Source organism: Eupeodes corollae, chromosome 2 (assembly GCF_945859685.1).
Source record: "Eupeodes corollae chromosome 2, idEupCoro1.1, whole genome shotgun sequence".
Classification (NCBI taxonomy): Eukaryota; Metazoa; Arthropoda; class Insecta; order Diptera; family Syrphidae; genus Eupeodes; species Eupeodes corollae.
Window position 1 is genome coordinate 46496191 of NC_079148.1, and position 25805 is coordinate 46521995.

The window sequence follows — 25805 nt, forward strand, 5'->3', positions numbered from 1 at the left end:
ATAAAGTCAAGCCTTTTTATGTCAAAATGTCAGCTGATCATGTTTTCTTCATTCAACTGAAAGCTGAACTTCATAACTTTGTTATTTATTTAATTATTCCAAAATATTATTTGAAGTTTTGTGTAAAAGAGTTTCTGTTGTAGTATTATTAAAATTAAGTCCCTTATGTTGTCTAAACCTGCTCTATGTTGAGATCTCCATTGACTGTAACACTTACCAATAACTTTTCTTCTAGATAAAACTGTCATGTAGTTACTTTTTTGTAGACAAAGTGATGTTCACTAAAACTCAGATTCTGACTTGACACAAAATTAAAGTTCAAAAACCGTTAAATGTCTTCTGTGTTTCCTTAATATGTGCCGATTCAGACTAAGCTGTTTTTTCCAAGATCAATTTTGTATTTCATATTTTCGTATAGGTTTTCCCAACAAAAAGCTTCAGTATTTTTAAATAGAAATCAATGGATGGCTATTTTATTATGATGAGAAAGAGGTACTTCCAGACTTCTTTCAGCTATATCGCGGTGTTTTTGCACCGTACATCGTCAAATTGTTGTTAATTGTGTAGTTTTACTTATAAAAAGATAAAAGCTGTGTTTTTTTGTATCGAAATCAAATAAAAATAAAATAAATCGATGTAAATCCAAGACGCTGTTTAAGGCTTTCATACAGCTAACTTATTGTTTCTTATGTTTGTTTACTTTTCAAACATTTTCTATCCTTTCCTTTGAACTACATTTCACACAATTTAACCATTTTAAAACTGTCATAATGAAAACTATATTTTAGGTTTTTAAAATTGACCTGAATACAAACCAGGATTACAAATTGTTGTTGTATTACCAGACAATCCATATGGATCAATTTTAATAATATTAAGCAGCTCTGAGCTGTTCATAAAGTAGATACAAAAGTCCAGTAATTTGTTCAGAAAAATTACAAATTACTAAAGTTGTAAGCAGAAAATCACTTAAGATAGTAACTACATATAATAAATATTAACAACTGACCTAGATAAAAATAAACAGAGGAAATAGAAGGATTCGTATCCTTAAACGTTTGTATGATTTAGCCTGGTCCTAATGATTTGTAACTTTCAATCATTCTTGTAGCTGTCAGGGTATCAACAATTTATTTGAGAAAGCACTTTTCATACCAACTAATAATTTGACTTGTATAAGGATTTATATAAGCATATTTCCAACTTATATAGAAACACGTTAAGGCCTTATGCAAATTAATTTGGTGTAAGTTATGGAAGCTATTTAGATCCTTTAGGACTAGTCTTAAAAAATATTATGTTTTCAAATAGATTTTTTTCTATATCGTCATTATCAAAACGAAAATAAAAATATATGAATATAAGCTAAGTTTTCCTGATTTTTAAATATCATTCTCTGAGTTTAAAGTTTCGTGAGAACTTTGTTCAAAAAATTACAAATGATAAAAAAGCCGTACTTGTGGAATTATACAATGGGCCTAACTAATAATCAAGTTTAATGTTGAGGTTAAAATTTGTGTGAAATTAAAATATATGCAATGGACTCTTATTTTAAAGTCTTAAAAGTAAACCATTTATGGTTTGAGATCAAAAAAATTGAACTAGACATTTATCTTTTATTATTTGAGATCCTTGCAATATATGGCAATATTTCGAACATTTTAAAGTCCACTCTAAATTTGACTATTAAAATAAATAAATTGGGTGGTGCAACAGTCCGTTGAGAACTACTCTCAACCATTCCTGTGTGCGAGTAATGTTGTCAGGAATGGAGGGGACCTACAGTTTATATGCCGAATCCGAACGGCTAATTTGAGAAAGAACTTTTTCATGACAAGAGTCTTGGAGAATTTGCAAGAGGCAGTACCCGTGAAAAGACTTTAGATAGCATAGACAGGGATCGAACCCAAGACGTCTCGCATGACAGTCCAACGCACTAACCATCATGCCACGGGTATCACAAACAATTTGACTATTGGTAAGACCCAATGTGTTTGCTAATAACCGTAATAGGCAAGCCATAAAGAAATTGTTTGTAAATAACCCTCAGTTGCAGGTTCTATAGATGGTAAAAGAATCACTATTTATTGTTTAACATTCTTGGCAAGCCTTAAACAGGCCTTTGCATACTAAAAGATACGGGCTCTGTATATATCCAGTCAATTTCATATTAACAGGTTTCATACAAGCTATAATTTTAAAAATATTCGGAAAATTAGCTGACGTGCACATCAAAGTCTTATATTTATACTATACAAACAATTGCTTTCCCATTTTGAAGAATTTAACCTAATAGAAGCTGAATTGTTTGTTTGGATGGCAACAATTGCTCTTGGGGATTTGTTAATTCCTCGCAACCTTACGCACTAATTATCATGCCATGGAAACTCAAAAGAGTAATAAACAAACATCAATATACTACAAATTCATGTACTATAGATTTCGAACAATTTTTATTGTAAAAACATGCCTACGTCAAGCCGCATCTCTTGTGGAAACACATTAATTCTATTGTGAATGTGCCATGGAAACTTCAACTGTTCATTTGACAATTCGCCGATTTTTGTACCTCATCAACTTTTGTGCAAAGTAGCTCCTTGTCGAGTGGAACTTGAATAAAAATTTTTAAATTTAATAAATTTCAGAGTTTATAAAGTTTACTCATTTATTTTTTATAGCCATAAAGATGGGTATTTACGACACGGTAATGCAAGAAAAACCCCCCGTAGTTCTTGATATAGGAACAGCATACACAAAGTAAGAACAATTTCAAAACAAAAATGATGTCATGTTATTATTTTCCGTCTTAAATACATTCCAGAATTGGATTTGCAGGAGAAGCCCATCCCAGATTCATAATCCCATCCGAGAGTTACTTATCCTCGACTGGTGATATCGAAAAGCTTTTCAACTATTCATCTAAAACTGAACTATATGATCATATGGTTGACTTTCTACAGACCATATTCTTTAAGTAGGTTTTTATTTGTATTGTTAACAACATCTCTAACTATCGATATTGTTATAGACACGTCTTGGTAAGTCCCAAGGATAGGAAAGTTGTAATGGTGGAAAATATTTTTGGTGAAACTATCATCCGCGAGACCATTGCCGAGGTACTGTTCAAACATTTTGAAGTTTCATCTATTCTTTTTGTGCCTACACACTTGATTGCCCTGTCGACATTGGCAGTACCGTCAGGAGTAGTGGTGGACATGGGCTACAACGAGGCAACTGTTGTTCCGATCTTTAGTAGTGTTCAGATACTAAAAGCATTCCAAGACCAAGCGTTCGGAGCTAAATCTATACATGACGAAATTAAGCGTCAATTAGTGGAAGCCGGCATCAATGCTTCTCATTTAACTGAATCAATTTTGGAAGATATCAAGGTTCGTACGTGTTTTGTGACGACAGCAGAAAGAGCAAAGCAATACAGAGAAAACCAGCCCATTACCCCTCCACCAGATCTTGAGTATTCGATTAAGGAAAAGGAAATTATAACAATTCCGGGTTCTGTGCGAGAAACTGCCTACGAAATAATGTTTTCGGAAGATAATGAGCAATCGAGTCTGCCTTATTTGATATTGGACGCGATTCTTAAGTGCCCCGTGGATGCGAGGACAGTTCTGGGAGAAAACATTTTCCTTATCGGTGGAACCTCGATAATAATGGGCCTACTATCACGTTTGAAAACCGAGTTAAATACGTTGCTGAGCAATAATAATCGTTATAAGGATAAACTCTTTTTCAAGAGTGTTAAATTTCACACGGCCATCGGAAGGGCAAATTTTGCTGCTTGGCTCGGAGCTTCTATTTGTGGAGCAACTGAAATTGTTGGTACTAAATCTCTTACAAAGGAAACCTATGCAAAATGCGGCCATGTTCCTGATTGGGTTAATTTAGATGATAACAGATTACAAGAATCGGTTTAGAATAACAAAAGAGTAAAATACAATATATTCTGATAATTTATTTATTTTAATTCAAAACGAATTGCTTTTATTAATCTTTTCATTTATAGTTAAAGCGTACAATTTAATCTTATATTTTTAGTATATGCTTAAAAGAAAATTGAAATAAAGTTGATACTCATAATTATGATCATTTCTTTATAGGATGGGATATTCGTTTTAAAAATTGTATACAAAACAAAAATATTACAAGCTATATTCTTATATTAAATCTGCATTTCTAGTAAAAGAAATCAAAAAGGGTACATTTGGAAATTGCGAAAAAAGTAAATTTCTTAGATCCAGAGACAGACACATTTTTGTAAGATTTTGTTGTGTTCAAAATATTCTTGTTCTGCAATTATAGGTTTTAAAGTGTCATATATATATTTGAATGTGTCATTTAAGGAGACTTTTGAATACATTCGAAATCGAAAATTCATTAATTTTTCAGAGATATCTTGTATATTTAATAGGCAGGTTCAGACGACATACGGGACTTGAAGGTAATTTAAGTTTCTATCACCGGATTGGCCAACTGCCAAAAATTTACAAAAAGTTGACAGAAGTAAGTCGATACAAATCTCCTTAACTATCAAGTCAAGGCAACTTCTGTCAAAATGACTGTCATATCTTTCATTCTTCTGAAAGCTAAACTTTGTTAATCTATGATTTATTCATCTTCTGCATAATTCCATTTAATGTTTTGTAAAAAGGGATTCCTTGTCAAATTGGAAAAGAAATAAGTAATACAATTAAAAATGACTGTCATGCGAGAGGTCTTGAGCTCGATCCCTGCCTATGCCACTTAAAGCTTTTTCATGGGTACTGCCTCTTGCGAGGAATTGACAAATTCTCCAAGAGTCATTCTTGTCATAAAAAGTGCTTTCTCAAATTTGCCGTTCGGATTCGGCTTCAAACTGTAGGTCCCTTCCATCTCTGACAACAGTACTCGCACACAGGAATGGTTGAAAGTTGTCAGTCACTAGGCCCTAGTTCTCAAACGGACTGTTGCGCTACCCAATTTAGTTTTATTTATAATTAAAAAACAATATACAAATCGTAATGGACTTGTAGTTTTCTTAGAGAATATTTCGTTGAAGATAATTTGTTGGTGAAGTTTAGTGAAGAAAAGTTCCGAGTTTGTATGTATGACACTTCAAAAAATATGCAGTTGACTGCAAATGAAGTCCTCATGTTTCCTGAACCTGTCTAATGAAGTCACTTTGTTGTAAAAATTCAACTAGTTACATGAATGCAAAATTGCACTACGAAACTAGTTAAATTATAAATGTTAATATAGCTGCAGCTGATTGGTAAACGTCAAAATCAGTTCGCAAAAACTTTTATGCCCAAATTTGTACATTTTCGCCAGAGAGGATATTTCAGTTCATTTTGTAGTTTCATATATCCAATGTATGAGGTATGACTTGACTACGTAGTCACTAGCTTAGTGATTTCGCCCAATTTACCAATTTTAAAAAGCATTTGGTCAACAAATTCGGTGTCACATAGTGTGTAAAAATGGTTCAAAAGTGGAATGTTGGTTTTTTCCTTAGTTTTCATTTTCAATTCCTATTAGGCTAGGAGAGCACATGCAACTTTTAGTTTCAAAACTGTTTGGTTTATAAACTGAGCACTATAGACTTATATGAGAGGCCGCGCACATGCAGAAATCATTCTGTCACCCATTCGAGCAACTTTTAAGTTTGTGTTTTGATACAAACTAAACGATCACCTCGAACCAATTCCTTAGTTTGTGCCACAAGGAATTATATGTAACTGCGCGGACATTCAACTAAATCGTTGAATAATTTTCTATAAATGCAAAGAAGATAGAACTTTAATCAAGGTGAATAAATGCTTCCTGTGTATTGGTTTATTTCGTTGATCACATTTGGAGTTGCTTATGTGCGCGATGTTTGGGCAACTCACGATCAAACTATTTGGTTTCGAAAACGTTGCATGTGTGCGCCTAGCCTTAAGGAAGAAATTTCAATCAATCGCATATGGCGTGCATTATGAACTGCACTTTGTCCCCCCTGCCTTTTCATTTAGAATAACTCAAAACTATCTTAAATCTACTTGAAATCTATTCGATTTTCTATAAGATAATGAAATGTTCTAAGAACTTTTGTGCTGAACGCACTTTTATCAATGGTGACTTCTTTCTGATGAAGCCATTAAACATTTTGTTTTATTAATTTATTTGAACCAAGTACATTTTGATTTGATAGAAAAAGCCAATATATATATATTCAAGCAATAATTATGTGTCAGACCAATCTTTATTTTAATATAAAAACATAATTAAATAAACTGAAATCGTCCTGAAAGTTTAAATTAAATCTGAATTAACTGCAGGTGGAAGCATAACATTACTAGAAGTTGTAAACTTTGAATGCAGCCATTCCATATGCTTTGAATTCCAATTCCGTGCCCATCTATTTCTCCTATAAAAATATCCCTTCTTTATAAATGTCAAATATGTCTCCCTTCTGTCATCCAATTTTATTGCGTTTTGCATACACTTTCTCTCTTTTTACTTGATAAGTTGAGCATTGTTTATTGTTTTCGTAAATAAACCCATTTCTACAATTTATTCTAATAAATAAATAAACGACAGTGAGTTTTAAAACTTTATAGTTTTTAAATAACTTCATATTTTTAACTTTTGCTATCGTATAGACATGGATATTATGGATATACAAGCTGTCGAATCTAAACTGAGCGACGTAACCGTGACACCAATTCCCCGTTCACAAGTACAAAATTTTTACAATTACCAACAGCAGCGAGAACAACGCGATCAGACGCCACAAATCCAAATTTCAGCGATTCACCATGTTCCACAAATTCCACCACCTCCGAAACCATTGTCACCAGCTATAATAACAACCCAAACCTCAGCAAACATAACAACTCCCATGACTTCGGCCGCAAATATTCCATCAAATTTAACAAACTTGCACGGCTTGACAAAATATGCGCAGCTATTGGCTGTCATTGAAGAAATGGGTCGAGATATTCGACCAACTTACACAGGATCTCGAAGCTCGACCGAGCGACTAAAGCGTGGAATTGTCCATGCTAGAATATTGGTCCGTGAGTGCTTAATGGAAACCGAACGTTCGGCGAGGCAATGAATTCCATTCATACCCAGACTCATTGCGATCCATATTTCGTTAGGAATACTTTTTAATAAAACAAACAAAATTAATACTTCTTCTATTTGATTTTGCATTCAACAATAATATAGAATAAAACAAAAATGTACCTATTTTAAAGCCTGTTAAACTACATAACATTTGTATACCAAAAACAAACAAAAATGCCACACAAAGGAGGAGCAGAAGCAAGAAAAATAAATTAAAAAAAAAAAAAAAACAAATTAGCTCAGGTTTTTTTTATAGCAAAAATAAAAAACTAGTATTTTAATAAAAAATATAATAACTTTATAAGACACTTACATGCGTACATAGATACTAGATATTAATGTAAACGATAAACAATAAAAAATAAATAAACAATATTTGTAATTGAATTAAAAGATTGGTAGCAGGCGCTTAAGTACTTACTTAAGGTGGGGCTACAGTCCGAGCGGACCTGGTCCTCAACCAACATGCTTCTCCAGCAGCTCAGTCCCTAGCTAGATGTCTCCAGTTTCGCACGCCAAGTTGGTTGAGGTCCTATCCCACATGGGTGCGCCACCTGAGTCGCGGTCCTCTACATGACCTAGCCATCTAAGCCGTTGGACTTTAATTCTGCTAACTAGGTCAGTGTCGCCGTACAGCCCGTACAATTCGTCGTTATATCTTCTCCTCCATTTTCTATCTATGCGTACGGGACCAAAAATCATCCGAAGAATTTTTCTCTCGAAGCATCCTAAGACACTCTCATCTTTATTTGACAGGGTCCAGGCCTCAATGTTCAAATGGTAGCCATGTGCATTCAAGAGAACACAAGCGTCCACAGGTTTTTCTCAAAACCCACCTCTGTCTATCAACTCCTACTCTCACCTCCCCGCTGTGAACATCGGGTGCCAAGTACATCAACTGGAGATTGGGTTCTAACCCTAGTGGAAAGTTTTTTGGGGCATCAAACGAGAGAGAGGGGGGGGGCAGGTTCTTCTACTAATGAATTCCCGGGATGGAATCAACGGTGGCGTCTACAGTTCCAGTAATGTTGAACTACTTAGTGAACACCTTATAGGGCTTCTACGACTTATTCGGAGTCCAGGCCCATAAGGAGTTATACTAAGGAGTTATAACCCTTTAGGGTAGGGGTTGTGCCGTCGGGGTGACTTCCTGGCCACGTAAAAATATCAAAGTTGCGAAGCACCATCAAGCCTCGGATACGAACGAATTTACTGTTGACAACCTACGCAAAAGAATTAAGGACAACGATCTTCAGATATGCACGTGGAATGTTAGGTCCTTAACAAACCACGTTCGGCCGCAGAATTAGCGGAAGCTCTAAACTGCTGCAAGGCAGATATTACCGCCATCCAAGAAGTGCGATGGGACGGACCGGGCAAACTCAAACTAAACGACTGCGATATACACTACGGCGACTGCTACCGAGAACAAAGACAGCATCTATTTGGATTTGTTGTTGGAACTAGACTCAGGCAAAAAGTCTTGAGTTAGAACAGTGTGAGCGAGCGCATCACGACAATCAGCATCAAGGCTAAATTCGCCAACATAAGCCTAATATGCGCGCATGCTCCAACAGAGGAGAACGATGAAGACACCAAAGTCATATTCTTCGAGCCCTTGGACAAGACATATGTATGAGCAGTGCCCCCCTGGCTATGACATTAAAATTGTTTTAGGAGATTTTAATGCCAAGCTAGGAAGAGAAGACATCTTTGGTGGCATAATCGGGAGATACAGCCTGCACGACACCACCTCCGACAACGGATCAGGCAGATCGATTTGGCTGCGGGGCGAGACGTTCTGGTAGCTAGTACGCAGTTCACACATCTCAATATCCACAAGGGGACATAGAAATCTCCTGATCAATCAACCGTCAACCAGATTGACCACATTGCGATCGACGCACGACACTTCTCCAGTATCCAGGATATCCAAACATTCCGAGAGGCCAACATTGACTCGGACCACTACCTCGTTGTAGCCAGGGTACGGCTACGGATATTCCGATCCAAGCCAAAACAAGGGAGTACTGTGAGAAGATTCGACGTTAGAAGGCTACAATCGCAATAGACAGCCATGTCCTTTTCCGATCAAGTCTCTAATAACCTCTTAAGGAGTCCTATGCTGCTTGCAATAAGCATTGAAAACCATTGGCAACATTGCCTTGCAGCCATCAGAGATACCGCCTCTGAAATTCTAGCTTTCAAACGGCCACGACAGCGAAACCCCTGGTTTGACGACGAATGCCGACAAGCGCACGCAGCGAAACAAGAGGCATACAAAACGGCGCTGCACAAAAGGACTATAGCTGTTGGAGTGGTCTACGAGCAAAAGAGGAGAGAGGAACACCGGCTTCTTAGATGGAAAAAAAGAGAGCATAAGAAGCACGCGATCAAGGAGATAGAGGGATGTACAACAGAAATGAGGGTACCAGCCACGAACCGAAGCCTGTAAAGACGATCAGGGGAGTATCGTAGTACAACCGCAGTCGATGCGGAGAAAATGGAAAGACCACGGCGATGACGAACCGAATTCCGCTGTAAGGGAGATAGAACCACTCAACCTCGGCGACGCAGATCAACAATTTCGCCTACCCGACCTTAACGAAGTGAAGATAGCTATATCTAAACTTAAGTCAAACAAAGCTGCTGGAGCTGACGGCATCACCGCCGAACTATTCAAAGCAGCAGGCGATGACTTGGTAGGGAGCATGCACCAACTCATCTGCAAAATATGGTCGGAAGAAAGCATGCCCGATGAGTGGAATCTCAGCATAGTATGCCCGATACATAAGAAAGGAGACCCTCTAAACTGCGCCAACTACAGAGGCATCAGTCTCCTTAACATTGCGTATAAGATCCTCTCTGCCGTATTATGTGAATGTCTGAAGCCATTCGTCAACAACCTGATTGGTCCTTATCAGTGTGGCTTCAGACCAGGAAAGTCTACTATCGACCAAATATTTACACTACGGCAGATCTTGGAAAAAAGGAGCTTCAAATCGATACCCACCATCTCTTTATCGATTTTAAAGCCGCGTATGACAGCATCTATAGGGAAGAGCTCTACCAAGCAATGACTAGTTTTGGCATCCCTGTCAAACTTATCCGTTTGTGCAGAATGACGATGGAGAATGCACGCTGCTCAATCAAGGTCGGAAAAGATCTTACCGATGCATTTGATGCCAAAAAAGGTTTTAGACAAGGCGATGCACTGTCATGCGACTTCTTCAACATCGTTCTGGAAAGAATTTTGAAAAACTCAACCGTCAACACATTTGATCTTAAAAAATCCTTGAATGAAAATGACGTATTAGTTATAAATTGTAAAAATATATGGAAAAGAGTGAGTGTTTTGTCCATAATAAGTAAAAAGACGCGTCTTGTGTAGAATTGGGTAATATCAGAATATTTCAAACAGCTCACTTAACACTGCACTTCATTACTTACATACATTGTAAACACTATTTAACCATAACTTTTTTTTTTAAATGTTTAATCTAAATAGCTTGAAGTGATACAAAATGTTTAAGGTTGAGTTTAGATTTGAAATCAGAGCGTCAAACGACGTCGAATAAATACACTTTGATAACTGTTAAAAAGCTTGAAAAATGTACTTAACTTAACTTAAAAACGGGTTAATTTAGGAAAAGTAGCAAGACAACTATCATTGGTCTTAGTTCTAATTTTCTTTAACTTATATATGACTCCCACAAATTTAAAATATAGCTAAAAAATGATCTCTTAAGTCATCTACAATTCATTCATCGGTTTCTGCAACCAGCATGAATGTTAATGAAATTTTTGCGAAAAATCCTGGTAGCTATCACTTTATTTAGTTTTTAATTATTTAAAATGTAATTTATTTATATTTCAATAAAGTTATAATAATAATAATAATAAATAATAACTAATTTATTAAAGTGAATACACTCCTAGTGGGACTGCCTCGTGTGGAACTGACAAAAAAGTGTCCATATTTGAATTAGGTTTTAAGACTGTAGGTGCCCTCTTACAATATTTGCACTCATTAATAGCTTAGAGTTGTAATTCACTAGGCCCTTATTCTCTACGAGTTTTAAACCACCAAAGGAGATGTGGAACTTCGGGACCATGAGCGTGTATGATCTATAGTTATAACTTAAAAAAGGTAATGGTTTATTAATTAAAATTAAGAAGTTTTAGGAAAATAGTAAGTAGGAATTTTAAGATGATTAAACTTGAAGTTGCCATAAGAAATATCAAAGAAATCACATTTTTCTTAACAAAAATCTAAAAGATGACAAAAGCAGTTTTTAACCCTTTTAGATTTGAAATCAGAGCGTCAAACGACGTCGAATAAATACACTTTGATAACTGTTAAAAAGCTTGAAAAATGTACTTAACTTAACTTAAAAACGGGTTAATTTAGGAAAAGTAGCAAGACAACTATCATTGGTCTTAGTTCTAATTTTCTTTAACTTATATATGACTCCCACAAATTTAAAATATAGCTAAAAAATGATCTCTTAAGTCATCTACAATTCATTCATCGGTTTCTGCAACCAGCATGAATGTTAATGAAATTTTTGCGAAAAATCCTGGTAGCTATCACTTTATTTAGTTTTTAATTATTTAAAATGTAATTTATTTATATTTCAATAAAGTTATAATAATAATAATAATAAATAATAACTAATTTATTAAAGTGAATACACTCCTAGTGGGACTGCCTCGTGTGGAACTGACAAAAAAGTGTCCATATTTGAATTAGGTTTTAAGACTGTAGGTGCCCTCTTACAATATTTGCACTCATTAATAGCTTAGAGTTGTAATTCACTAGGCCCTTATTCTCTACGAGTTTTAAACCACCAAAGGAGATGTGGAACTTCGGGACCATGAGCGTGTATGATCTATAGTTATAACTTAAAAAAGGTAATGGTTTATTAATTAAAATTAAGAAGTTTTAGGAAAATAGTAAGTAGGAATTTTAAGATGATTAAACTTGAAGTTGCCATAAGAAATATCAAAGAAATCACATTTTTCTTAACAAAAATCTAAAAGATGACAAAAGCAGTTTTTAACCCTAAAAATCAAATTTGGTGATTATCAGTTGAAATATTGTTTATTTATAAAAAAATTAGTCAACCGCGAAAAAGTGGGGGAAAGGAGGAAGCTCTAAGTAAATGCTCTGTTAAATGTTCCAAGATATTTGGTCGAAAAATACACTTTTTAGAAAATATTAAACAATTTGTAAGACCAATATAATTTCAATGTGGAGAAATAATACAAAATTTAAAAAATATTTTCCAGAAAAAAATCCCCCTCCAAAAATAGGATTTTATTATATTTTTGACAAAATAGAATACACCAATATATTTTGCGACCGTTTTTCTCCAAATCTTGGCCCTCATGACTACAAACGATCTCTTGTTAACAATTATTTTGCTGATGAATGGAAGCAAGACATTTTTCTATCTCTTCTGATATAATATACATAAGTATAAAAGTCTTCATTAGCCCAAAACTTTAGTAAAAGTCTCTTGGACAGAATCCAAAAGCGTGTTTCATCCTTCGGCAGGAATGTGCACCAATTTTGGACGTACTTTCAAATATACTCGTAGATATTATTCTTTTCAGGTAAACAACAGGAATGTTGAGCTAAAGAGGAAAGACAATGGGCAGGTTCGAACAACATTAGGGACTTCAATTGCAGTCAACTGCATTCCTTGACGTTCATTTTGACCAATTCAACTAGTTAGTTTTTCAAGTGTCATAAACTTAAAATTCAGAACTACCAAAAACATTATTGTCTACAAAACAGTCCTCAGGCACGTTTTAAGTCCATCACGATTTGTATTTTGTATTGTAAATAAGTATTACTTATTTCTTTTCCAATTTGACGAGAAACCCTTTTACACAAAATATTAAATTAAGTTGTGCGAAAAATAAATAAATCGTAGAGAGTTCAACCTTCAGTTAATTAAAAAACATGATGGATTGTTATTCTGACATAAGTTGACTTGACTTGATAGTAAGAGAGATTTTTCTTGACTAACTTTCCAGTCAAGTTTCTAATAAGATTGCCTTAATTGGAAGGCAATTTTTTGGCAGCTGGCCAATCAGATGCTAGAAACTTGCCTTACTTTCAAGTCCGTTCTGTCGCCTGATTAATAGTATTTTTCGTCCGTCTCAGAAGAAGTATAGGAGAAATATAATAATAATGCTACCAAAGGGCGTTTTTAAAATTTTAACTGAAGCTCGAAATTCAGCTTCGAAAGTACGAATTACAAAAAATCTTAACAACTCTGCTGTTTCGTGTTTTTACCCAATAAAAATTCTGATGACTTTTAAAAATATTTTTTAAAGAGGTATATTAACTTCAAGTTTGTTTTAAAAAAAGTAGATTAGATATTCCTTTTTAGTTAACTTTAAAGCGGCGCACAGTGGTTCACCTAGTAGGTCAAAAGTCAAAAATTAAATTTCAAGGTTTTTATTTTTTTTGAAAATGTTATCTATAATAACGGAACATTTTAATCCCAAACCAGTTTTTTATTTAAATTGTTTTCTTTATAGTGAGATCAATTGTGCAAGTTGGGTGATTTTTCAATTTCGGCAAAGTTTAATTTTTCGGTTTTTGGTGATTTAAAAATAGTCATATATTAATAGCCGGGTTTTATTATCACCATGATCTGATCCGGATCAGATCCTGATAATAAAACAGCATTGGATCATCATATTTTTTATTATATTTAAAGTTTGGTAGCAGTGTCAAATTCGTTCTTTCAAAAGTGACATTTCAAAATAAAAACAATCAAAACCCGAAAATGGAAGCTACTGTGGTTGATGTAAGTATTTATTTTTATTTTTTTGTCTTTTTATAATAAACTTTCATATTTGTAGTTCTTATTTGAAAGCGATGATAGCGATGAATCACTCTCGTCTCTCTTTTTACTCGTATCACTACTAGATGATACGAGTAGTCCCAATTCCTCAACAGACGAAAATACGCCTCCAAATCATCAAAATAAAATAACAAATTTTTTGGAAATTGTGCATACGTTTTGCGACGCAGATTTTAAGAACCACTTTCGGCTTCATAGGTCAACTGTCCACATTTTGATAGGTTTACACAAAATTTGTATTATTTTATATTAACGTTTACATGTAAATATTAAAATTTATTCTAGATCGGTATAAATTATTGCCACGATTTATTACCACACCAAGAAGAGGGCTGCCGAAAACATCTGCTGAAAAAGAAATACATACATTTCTGTGGTATATGGCGAACACAAAATAAAAACGTACCCCTTACCATCCGATCCGTGAAGATTAAATTTACTTTCATCAGAAAATATTACGGTGTTCCAAAAAAATTCGTCCATATTAAGATGCTCACGAGCAAATTTGATTCTTTCTATTTTGTTTTTACTGCTGATGAAGGGCTTTTTTCGGGCACTCCTTCCATTAAATTGGCATCTCTTAATATCCGGCGTATTGTCTCAGCAGAAATATTTTATCTGCTTCTTGGGCTAATTTTGGTGCACTTAAGGTAGGATCTTCCTTCACTTTTCTTACAATCCATCGGCAATCACTATAGGCAAATAATTTATTTGGATCTTCTTTTGCCTTACTGACTACTCAATTTTCACGGACATAACGTTCAATTATATGGTGCTCTGTTGAAGAACTAATTTTTACCATTTCTGCAATTTTTCGTTGGCTTTTTCCATCTTTAAATTGTTTAATTATTAGTTCGCGGGTTTCAATACTTTCGAAAACACAAATTCAAAATATTTAATTATGCGATTGAAACACGAATGAAATTGAAAAGAAGCTGCTACTTCAATTTCGTTATGCAACAAAGTCAATACAGTATAAATTTTACCGTTAAAACTGAGTAACGGTAAATAATAATAATAATAATAATAATAATAATAATAATAATAATAATAATAATAATAATAATAATAAAATAATTATTATGACTGGTTAAGCTATTAAAAATTTATAAATTTTTCATTTTTCGTTAAAACCATCATTGGAATAAACTTAACAAATAATATAACGTATGGTTTTCTTTTAATTTTTAAGCGATTCCCTTGTTATTTAAGTTTTTCATCAAAGAAATTGAGTGCATCATTTTGGCTGGGAGCCACTGTAAGTGCAGTTCTGCAAAATTCGTAAAGTTTGACAACATTGATTTCATTTAACAAACTTATCACTTGATCTTCCGATAAAAAGTCCTTTCTGAATACATTCTATCTGATTTCTCTGAGAATGGGGCATTTTCCTTTTCCCAAGAAGTGGACAGTATCTTCTCTTTCTGATAGGTTGCACATATTACACTCTAGGGGTAAATCATCATAGAAATCACACGGACATTATTTGAATCCTTAAAACAGTTATTATTTGCAAGGTTTATGATTTAATCTGATGTAAGTTGTTCTGTACAAGGAATTAGTGGCTTCAGCAATATATTCAGCTCTACATTTCTCATCAACCTTTGAAATGGTTTTATAGAAGATGTTTTTAGCGGTTGTTAAATCCTCGATGGGAAAATTCAAATTAATTTGACATTCCTGAGCAAGATCTTGCCACTCTCGATCTTGTATCGCTTTTATGGTCACTCTTTTCACGACCAGTGAATCATTCATTTTAAAAACGTTAAGCAAGAAGTCCGCTTGTAACTTCAGTGTTTTGATAAATAAAGGAGAGAGACCCGTTTTCAGCATTATAACGAAGTTTGGCGTATTTTTCGGTAAATGAAATATTCTATTTATAAAATGCGTTAGGAGTATTTCAACCAAATTTTACTTTTTACATCCCCATACCTGCGCTCTATATAAAAGTATGCTCTCAGCTACTGCTTCAAATAATTTAAGCTTGCTACTATGTGGTCATATTAATAGCAGTTTTCGCCTTAACCAATTTCTGCTTCAAGTGTGATTCCATATTTAACATATTTGTAACTATAATGCCAAGATATTTGTAGTCTCGGACACATTCAATATTTTCTCAATTAAAGCTCCATTTTTCCGCATCTCTACTAACTACGTTTTGGAGGTAAACAAAATAGAAACACATTAGTAACGCTTCTGGTGAAATCTTAGACGTGAACTGAACAACCTTAGTAATTTGAAAAATCAAAATTATCACATCATCCAAACAACTTCTGAGATGCATTAATAGCTAAAGCGATAGAGTCAGAAAGCAGGACATTGTATAGTCAACTAAAAGAAACTATTTTCATGACTCGCTCTATTAAGATGAAATATCTTTGATATTCAGCAGTACCCGTGGCGTAACTATTCTCATGAGAAGTGTTTTCTCAAATAAGCCATTCGGATTCGGCTTTAAACTGTAGGTCCCGTTTATCGCCTACAACATTACTCCCACACAGGAAAAGATGAGAGTAACTCACTAGGGCCTATTTTCCAAAAGGACTTTTGTACCACAATTTTTCTTATTTATCTTTTATAATCAGTGCCAGATGTTACATTTTATCTTTACAACGAAACTATGATTAAACGTTTGACCAATTCTGCACATTTTGCTTAAAAAAAACAGTTTTCATATAATCAGCATATGGCCAACATTTAGACCACAGAGGATTATTCCTTGGAATCGGGAGATTAACATTGGTCGAAACCATAATGTTACTAAACGAATGTTAATAAAAAATTCTTAGTAGGTTTTTTTTTAAACAATCTGCCTAGAATACCTAGAATTCTATTGATTTCAGAATACGCATAAACATTGCACAACATATCTTACTTTGAAAAGTACCATTATTTTTTAAATACATACATTTATAAAACTGCTAACCAGGCTGACCCCTAAGCCTTAGCTTTTAATTTGATACTTTGTAACCATGTTTTTACTTGCGGGACATACGATGTACATAAGCAAGTATAATATACTATTACAAAATTTGGAGCTCGAGATTATTAAACATAACATAAAGACGGTTGAAAATTCGAAAAAAGTGGGTCCCCCGGTTAAGTCTATCCGTCTGTCTGTCTATCTTTCTGTATGTCCTCCCCCCTACAGCCTAAACCATTAGGTCGATTGAGTTCAAACTTGGAATTTAAGGTTTTAGGCATATTTGTTTTTTTTTTTAATTTCTTAAAACTTAAAATAATAGCAGTTCCCATACAAATTTGTTGCTCCAAAAATTAAAGATTCCAATTTAGTCAAAAACAAACCAATATATTTTTATAAAATTTTTCTCTTAACCTGACTTCTTTCAACTAAAACAAACTTTTTTAATAATATTTTTGGTTTAAATTTTTTTTTTTCAAAATTAAATATTAAAACTTAAGGGTGATTACTGAATATACTTCTGAGGATATTTTGTTAACGATATTTATTAAATCAAACTTCTACAAATTCGGGTGTATAAGATGGCTAATCTAATTAATATTATGTTCCAAATCGGGAGAGTCACTTTTTTGAGTACATATTAAGATATTTAAAAAAATCAGTATTTGCCAGGGGATGGACGAGGTAACATAGAACTGATAAAATACACAGTTTTGAAAGTATTATAATACACTGCCAATCACTAGGATGAGGCCACATATTTTTCAACCGATTTTCGGTCCGATAGATGTTGGAATTTGTTTAACCCGGAAAATTTTACTACATGAGAGTAGGTATATATTTTCTTAAAACAAATAGGGTTATAGGGTTAATTAGAAAAGTCCGTTGGAATTTCCCTACATTAATGAATGAGCTACCTAAAAAGGATATAAAAATTTAGTCACTAGGATGAGGCCATTGCGAATATTTCGTTGTAGAAGTTCAGATCAGCAATTTTTTTCAAAATTTGGGTTACAATATTTAAGAACGTTTTACAAATAACTATTTTTATTAAATTTCAACTACAAATGGGTTCCGGAAAGACGTTGACAGTAGCAGAAAGAGGACAAATCGATGCTTTCAAGGAAATGGGACTCTCAAGACGAGAAATAGCAAGGAAGCTGAACAGAAGTAAGACAGTTGGAAACAACTATCTTGCTGATCCTCAAAACTATGGAAAAAATCAAAAAGGACGCACAGCCCAAGCAACAACATCCCGAGAAAAGCGGTTAATTTTACGTATTGCTTCAAATTCTACTCAATCAGCTACTAAAATAAGGTCCAAAAGCGGAGTATCAGCCAGTATTTCGACAGTCCGAAGGATAATAAGAAAAGATGGTACTATCCAGAGAAGAAAACTCAAAAAGACACCTGTTCTAAAGCAAGTACACAAGGAGCTGCGAATGAACTTTGCAACAGAACATGTATCTTGGAGCAGTCAATGGAAACGCGTCGTCTTTTCGGATGAAAAAAAGTTTAGCCTTGACGGGCCGGATGGTTACAACTTTTATTTCCATGATTTAAGAAAAGAGGAACTAATTTTGGGAAGACATCACAGCCGTACATCAGGTGTTATGGTGTGGGGAGCTATCACCTACTATGGCAAAATCGAATTGGAGTTTCTTTCTCTTACAATGAACGGAAACAGCTACAAATACTTGTTGGAACGCTCATATCCGAAGATGAAAAATATTTTTGGACCTCTGCCTTGGATTTTCCAACAAGACAATGCCCCCATCCACACTTCCAGGGTTGTCAAAAGCTGGATTTTATCAGAAAACGTAGAGCTTTTGCCATGGTCACCCTATTCACCGGACTTGAACATAATCGAAAACGTATGGGCATGGCTATCTCGAAAAGTTTATGAAGGCGGTAGACAATTTGAAGACAAGGACTCCTTAATTGAAGCTATCCGTGATGCCTGGGACGAGATTTCACTTGACTATTTAAAAAAAACTTTATGATTCCATTCCAAACCGTCTAATAGAGGTCATATCGAAAAATGGGGGGAGAAAAACTTAATAAATAAATGTTTGAAAACCAAAAACTGTAAACATTTCTTTCATTTTTTTGATATTTTATAAGATTTTTCATGTGGCCTCATCCAAGTGACGCACTTTTTCATACTGTTTTTAAGTTGCTCTTTAATTAATGTAGGGAAATTACAACTGTTTTTTCTATTCAACCCCTTAATTGTATTACTTTTTTTAAAGAAAATATCTACATACTCAAATGTAGTAAATTTTTATTGGTACGAAATTTCCAGCAGGTATAAAGAACAAAAATCGGTTGAAAAATATGTGGCCTCTTCCTAGTGATTGGCAGTGTATATGTGAATAAGTAAAAATCTCTTAGGATTTATTAAGTGCACATGTTTTTTGAAAGTACTAAAATCACTTATTAACAATTAAAAATAATTATTTAATACTAGGAGAAAATACGTCAGTGTTCAGAACAGACTTTTGACTATTAACGTAACGTTATTCACTTATCTTTTACCACTTTCACATAGTTTTATTAAATATTTCTAAGTAATCAACAGACAATATAAAAAAATCTAACAATATTCATCTTAAAAGTACTGATGGCAATGAAATGAAGAACAATACCAATATACATGACACAGGACTGACGAAAAAGAAGACAATTGAGGTTTTAATCTGGTCTAATGTTTTTTGTGTAATTTCGAATACCAACAAACTACATTTTAACAAATCAAAGTCTGATACAGGGTGGGGCGTGGTTATTCCTTATTTCAAAAAGTCATAACACAAAAAGTATTGGCAATATTGATTTAATTATTTTTTTCGTGTATGGAAGTATATTTTATCTGGTTTTAAAATCGACATCTCGAAGGTGGCCACCGTTCTCATCAATGCACTGAGAATTTGAAATTGTTTTCCACTTTTTCCAGCATATCTGTGCTTATGTCGGCGATAGCAGCACGAATATTATTTTTAAGATGACGAAGGGTCTTTGGACGATTAGTGTATACCAAAGATTAAAGGTAGGCCCACAGGAAAACATCACATGGAACTAAATCTGGCGATCGTGCTGGCCACTGAAGATCGCCTCTAAGAGAGATGAGCCTTTCGAGGAAGTGTTCACGCAAAATACTCATTGACCTTCTTGCCGTGTGAGCTGTGGCGCCATCCTGTTGAAATCACACTTCCCCTACATTCATTTCTTCATGTTTGGGCAGAAAAAAATCAACAATCATGCAGACATAACGTTTAGAATTGTCCGTAACTAATCTTTCGTTCTATTCAAAGAACCATCTCGGGTTAGTGGGGCTCCAATATCGCATGTTTTGTTTGTTTAAACATCCTGAAATATGAAAATGTGCCTCATCGCTAAAGAAAACAAGGGCGTCCTAAGGCAGGTTTTTTAGAGAAAGGCTTCACATGCATTTTTTCGTTCAACATAATCGCGTGGATTATGTTGTTGCACCACTGTCAATTTGTATGGGTGAAAATTAAGTTCCTCATGAAGAATTGGTCTCATTGTGCAACTAGGAATCCCTAAAGCAGCCGAATGATTGTGTGCAGATCGCCTAGGGGATTTCAAAATCGCCGCTCTTACCCTTTCGATGTTTTTTGGCGTCCTGACTGTTTTGGAAGATCCATTATGCTATTTCTTCACACTACCTTCTAAACGTGTCCTGCAGGCGCAATATTGAAATGGTTTCTAAAAGCTGAATTGTGATGATCGAACGGCTGCAAGAAAAGTAGGACTCTACAGCGAACGCGCGCTCTTGCTTTGTCCACTGCATTGTTAACACTGAACTTGTCATAACATAAACCTTAGATAACGTGCCTTAAAACAAGACATAAAGCAATGCTCTACTATTAATAGCTGCTCAGTTCAAATTGTGCGACCCGCAACTAACTTTATTACCTACATTAAAATCCAAAGTGGGATTTGACGTTGAGTCGGCGATATTTCGCACGAATTTTAAATTTAAAAAAGAGGCTGGGATGCGACCCACACTGATAACTTTCCAACCCGTCTGTCGATTTGTCTTACTTAAAAGTTTGTCTATATGTACTCGTACCAATTTTTACCAAATTTGCGTACTATTTTTTGTAGATTTTATTTTTTATGAAAAAACGGAAAATTACTGAATATGAAAAAAATATTTTCCGTGAAATAAAATAAGTTTGAAGCCAATATTTTTAATTTTTGAAAAGCTATTTGAGTGGAAAGTAAATTTTTACCAAGTTTTAGTACTGTTCTTTTTTAGAATTTTATTTTTTGTAAAAAAAACTGTCGATTCGATTTTTTCAAAATTTTATCGAATGTTGAAAACATTATTTCTATAAGATAAAATAAGTTTAAAGCCTAAATTTCAAGTTTTTGAAAAGATATTTGAGTCGAAAATCAATTTTTGCCAACTTTTATACATTTTTTTTTAGGTTTTTATTTTTTGTAAAAAAACTGTCAATTCGATTCTTCTCAACATTTCTCAGAATATTGAAAACAATATTTCTTATAAGATAAAATAAGTTTGAAGCCTAAATTTCAAGTTCTTGAAAAGATATTTGAATCGATATTCAATTTATACCAACTTTGAGTAATGTTTTTTTTTAGATTTTTATTTTTTATAAAAAAAACTGTCAATTCGATTTTTCTCAAAATTTTATCAGATTTCAAAAACATTATTCTCCGTTGCACAAAATTGTTTTGGAGATGAAATCATATTTTAGTCGTTACATTTTGGAGGTGGTAAATTTTTTTCAGTTTTTTTGATTTATAAAAAAACCGTTAAATGGATTTTTTTTAAAAAATATATTTCTTTGATATCACGTTACAATATATTATATGAAATTAATTTCAATTCTCTAGCGTTTTCGGTTCGTAAGATATTTAGAGTTAACCAAAATTGTCACCTTTTATCAAACTGCTATGGTAAAAAAAACACCCACGCAATTGGGTGACAAAATAAAGATCTTCCCATTGTTTTAAAATAAATTGTAATCTCAATAAAATATAATAAGACTTTGTATATATTGGTTGATGACATCGAGTTACCCAACTTTTGTATAATTACACTTAAGCACTTTTATTTAAAACAGTGTATTTGCGTACAGGAGGAAGTGCGACTCAGTCGTGTACTTATTAAACTTTGTAAAAAAAAGTGCTTCGAAAACCCGAGCTGAGGAAGAACTGTAACTATTTCAAAAAACAAAATACTTTGGAAAAATATATATGTATATCGTTTGGCTTGAGCATAAGGAAAATAAACTTAAATTTACTCACCAGTGCAATCTATCTTCTACCTAAAACTTCACAATAACATTTTCTAGATATTTCCTCATTTGCGAGCTTAAAATAGATGCTGGTTTCTTAGAAAAAATTGTTCCCACAAACACAATGTCTTAATTAGATGTGTCCGAAACATTTGCCATTCTCAAATAACCTGCTTTTAAAGAAAAATCGACGTTATTTGCTCTGAGCTCAGCACCATGCCATTGAGGACAGGAGAGAGTATATAACCGTCATTTGTCAGTTAAGTAACGTGATAATTAGTTAGGAACTTGAGCATTAGCTAGTGGCTTCCTTTCAGGACGAACAAATCACTCCATCTGCAGTAATTTGTAAATGTTGAGAGTTGGTGTATAATAGAAAAAGTTTGGGTCAGTTGTTTTTCGATGGATGGCGAAGGAAATGGCCATTGCGGGCGGTTGGTGGAGTTTCGGTTTACTAAGGAGAAACACAATCAATTTAACCAAATGTATACTAAGTAGCTAATTATAATGAAAATAGATAAATTCCTTTCACCTTTGTACCTATTTCTTTTTATAAACAGATTCATACAAGGTATCAGGTAGGAATATATATACGAGATAAGATAGGTACCTTACCTATACCTATGCCATTCTTATGCGAACCTTGGTGGCAAGTCGTAGAAAATTATTTCCCAATTCCGACAGGAAAAACAGAAAAATAAAAGAATAACAATTTAAAAGCAACGAAACAATGAATATCTACACTGCTGTATCTGTATCTTTGTATCCTATCTACCTACATTTATTTTTGTTTCCCCCCGTTCTAAGGATTTCCACTTAAGTTTACATACGATTCAGCAAATATTACACAAGGGAACATCGATGTCGGTGCGATGTGCGAAGGCATTCTCATATTTGCAGTGAATTTGTAAGATGCAATGGCTTTGGGGTCATTAAAATGAATAAAACATAATATCAAATTTATTCTTCAATTGTCGAAAGTTTATTCCTAAGTTATAATTCTTGAGCTTTGTTTTTTTTTGTGTGTTTTGTTCTGTTCTGGTTAAAAGTCGCTGGAACACAAGTTAGGTATTGGAGTTGGTACTTTGAACACTTAAGGGTGCTTCAGTTTTTGTTGAGAATTTCTATTATGTTCTTCTGTCATCAATAAATTTACAACACTGGTTCATGATTATTTTTTAAGAGGAGAAGTTGTTTTGCTTCCAAAAATTGTAATATGTAATGAGTTTTTATCTTTCTATACATATACTCGTATGTATACATTGTACATATGTATATATGTAGGTGTAGAGAATAAGTGAGTTTAAAAGTAAGATTTCAAAAGTCATGCCTGAAGGTGCTTTTAGTATTTATTTTTTTAAATAAAACTGTTTGATTAGTTTTCATGTTTTGAAACTATCTTGCTTGATATTAATACTTTTCATGGGAATTTGTACATCGGTTCATTATGTTTGCAAAATATGTATGTTTTTCAAAATACTAACAAAATGTTTTTTACGAGAATGAATAATTATGGCAAAGAAAGGACTTGGCTTTCTTTCAAGTGTGTTTTTTGGCTTACACTTTGAACTTTTCAACTTCCCATAGAAAGTAATCGGTCCGATTTGTCGAACTAAAAGTTTTGACATTTCCCGAAGTTTCAAGGTCCTTAGAGTTTAAGAAAGATGTTTGTGCGTGCGTGAGTTATATATTTTAAAGTAGAATAAAAAAGACCGTATTGTTTCCAGTTCCAAACTCAACTCAATTCTTTATTGCCAAATGAAATTAATGAAAAGTATTTTATTTGCATATGTATCTAAAATTAATGCTTACTATGTACAATTAAAATTATGAATTATAAACTTATTTATGAAGAGTAATATTGATTTGACGTTGGGGTAAGGCAACGGAAGTGAGGGGTTTATTTATCTTAACATGAAAGTGGTTTTATTTTTTATTAATGATGTCTTGATTAAAAGACTCATCCCTTTTGTTGGTAGGGTCAATATACGTTACTCGTGTGTACGTACGTTCGTATCTCCGTACTTCCGTACTTTCGGGATTTTTTTTCGTCGTCATAGCTCAACAACTAGTAGAGCTATCGACAAATAAATTTACTTATACAGATAATGATGCAGAAAGATGCAGAAGGGTCTTCCAAAAAAATTGAGTGGGTGTTTTTTACCATAGCAATTTAAAAAAGGTACACATTTTGGTTAACCCAAAATATCTCCCAAACCAATAATGCAAGCGAATTGAAATAAATTTTGTAATATATTGGAACCTGATAAGAAACAAATATATTTTTGGAAAAAAGTCCAATTAACGTTTTTTTTTTTATAAATCGAAAATTTTACGAACAAAAAGTGACTTTATCTCCAAAATAATTTTGTGCAACGAAGAATAACGTTTTCTGGCAAAACGTTGCAAGAAACCGAGTTGACAGGTTTTTTTTTTAATAAAAAAGGAAAACAAAAAAAAAACATTACTCAAAGTTAGTAAAAACTGACTTTGGAATCAAATATCTTTTTGAACATTTTAGATTATAGCTTCCAACTAATTTTATCTACTAATTATAGGAAATATTGTTTTCAAAATTCAGTAAAATTTTAAGAAAAATTGAATAGACAGTTTTTTTACAAAAAAACCTAAAAAAAAAACAATACTAAAACTTGGTAAAAACTTGCATTCGATTTAAATATCTTTTCAAAATTTAAAAATATTGGCTTCAAACTATTTTTATCTCACAGAAAACATTGTTTTCGACATTCAGTAATTGTGTTTTTTAGTAAAAATCCAAAAGTCAGTTTTTTCATACCAAACTAAAATCTACAAAAAATTTACGCAAATGGTACTAAAATTGGTAAAAATTGTTTTTCGACTAAAAATCTCGTTAACAAAAGTAGATATTAAAATCTAACTATTTCACCATATGCAAAATTTTTAATTTTTTTAGAAAAGTTCAACTGACAACTTATTTAACAAAACACGTAAACATACAAATGTTTTAAGTAAGACAAATCGACAGACGGGATTTGAAGTTATCAGGTTGGTCGCATCCCAGCCTCTTTTTAACTTCCCATAGAAAGTTTTTGTAATGGGTCCGATTTGACAAATTAAAAATTTTGACATTTCTCGACGTTTCAAGGTCTCTAGGGTCGAAATAAAAGATTTTTAGAAAAACTACGTACGTACGTTCGTTCGTACGTTCGTACGTCTGTACGTTCGCGACGTTTTTTCGTTGTACATAGCTCAAGAACCAGAAGAGATATCGACTTCAAATAAGTTTTGTTATACAGATAATAAGGCAGAAAGATGCAGAAAGGGCTCTCAAGAAAATTAAGTGGGCGGTTTTTTTTTGTTACCTCGAAAATTTTACGAATACAAAATGATTTTGTCTCAAAAAAACATTTTTGGCAAGGCGTTCCACATTCGCGTAGTATACGACTAAAAAAAGAATCTCTGTACTTCATAGTACGTCCGAAGTTGGGCTCAAGGGTAAACTGATGGGCATTCCTAGAAGCGCGGGTATTACGGTTAAATTGTTTAAGGGGAGGAATGCAACTGGCTATTTCACTAGAGCATAGTCCGTTAAAATAACCGTAAAAAAGGGTGAGGCAAGAA

General features: G+C 33.6%; 2 protein-coding genes across 2 annotated transcripts; both read left to right on the plus strand.

Moving 5' to 3' along the window:
* The first annotated feature begins 2554 nt into the window (after positions 1 to 2554).
* On the plus strand, positions 2555 to 4112 carry LOC129945475 (actin-related protein 10). Its single transcript, XM_056055255.1, has 3 exons — positions 2555 to 2757; positions 2822 to 2974; positions 3029 to 4112. Exons 1-3 carry the CDS (start codon positions 2687 to 2689, stop codon positions 3930 to 3932), a joined length of 1128 nt encoding a protein of 375 aa, XP_055911230.1. The 5' UTR covers positions 2555 to 2686; the 3' UTR covers positions 3933 to 4112.
* A 2329-nt stretch (positions 4113 to 6441) lies between these two features.
* Positions 6442 to 7482, plus strand: LOC129945809 (uncharacterized). Its single transcript, XM_056055738.1, has 2 exons — positions 6442 to 6575; positions 6639 to 7482. Exon 2 carries the CDS (start codon positions 6641 to 6643, stop codon positions 7094 to 7096), a length of 456 nt encoding a protein of 151 aa, XP_055911713.1. The 5' UTR covers positions 6442 to 6575; positions 6639 to 6640; the 3' UTR covers positions 7097 to 7482.
* The last annotated feature ends 18323 nt before the right edge of the window (positions 7483 to 25805 follow it).

Coding starts and splice junctions, on each gene's coding strand:
- LOC129945475 (XM_056055255.1), top strand. CDS start 2,687: ATGGGTATTTACGACACGGTAATGCAAGAAAAACCCCCCGTAGTTCTT. Junction 2,758..2,821: donor ATAGGAACAGCATACACAAA/GTAAGAACAATT, acceptor AATACATTCCAG/AATTGGATTTGCAGGAGAAG. Junction 2,975..3,028: donor CTACAGACCATATTCTTTAA/GTAGGTTTTTAT, acceptor ATATTGTTATAG/ACACGTCTTGGTAAGTCCCA.
- LOC129945809 (XM_056055738.1), top strand. CDS start 6,641: ATGGATATTATGGATATACAAGCTGTCGAATCTAAACTGAGCGACGTA.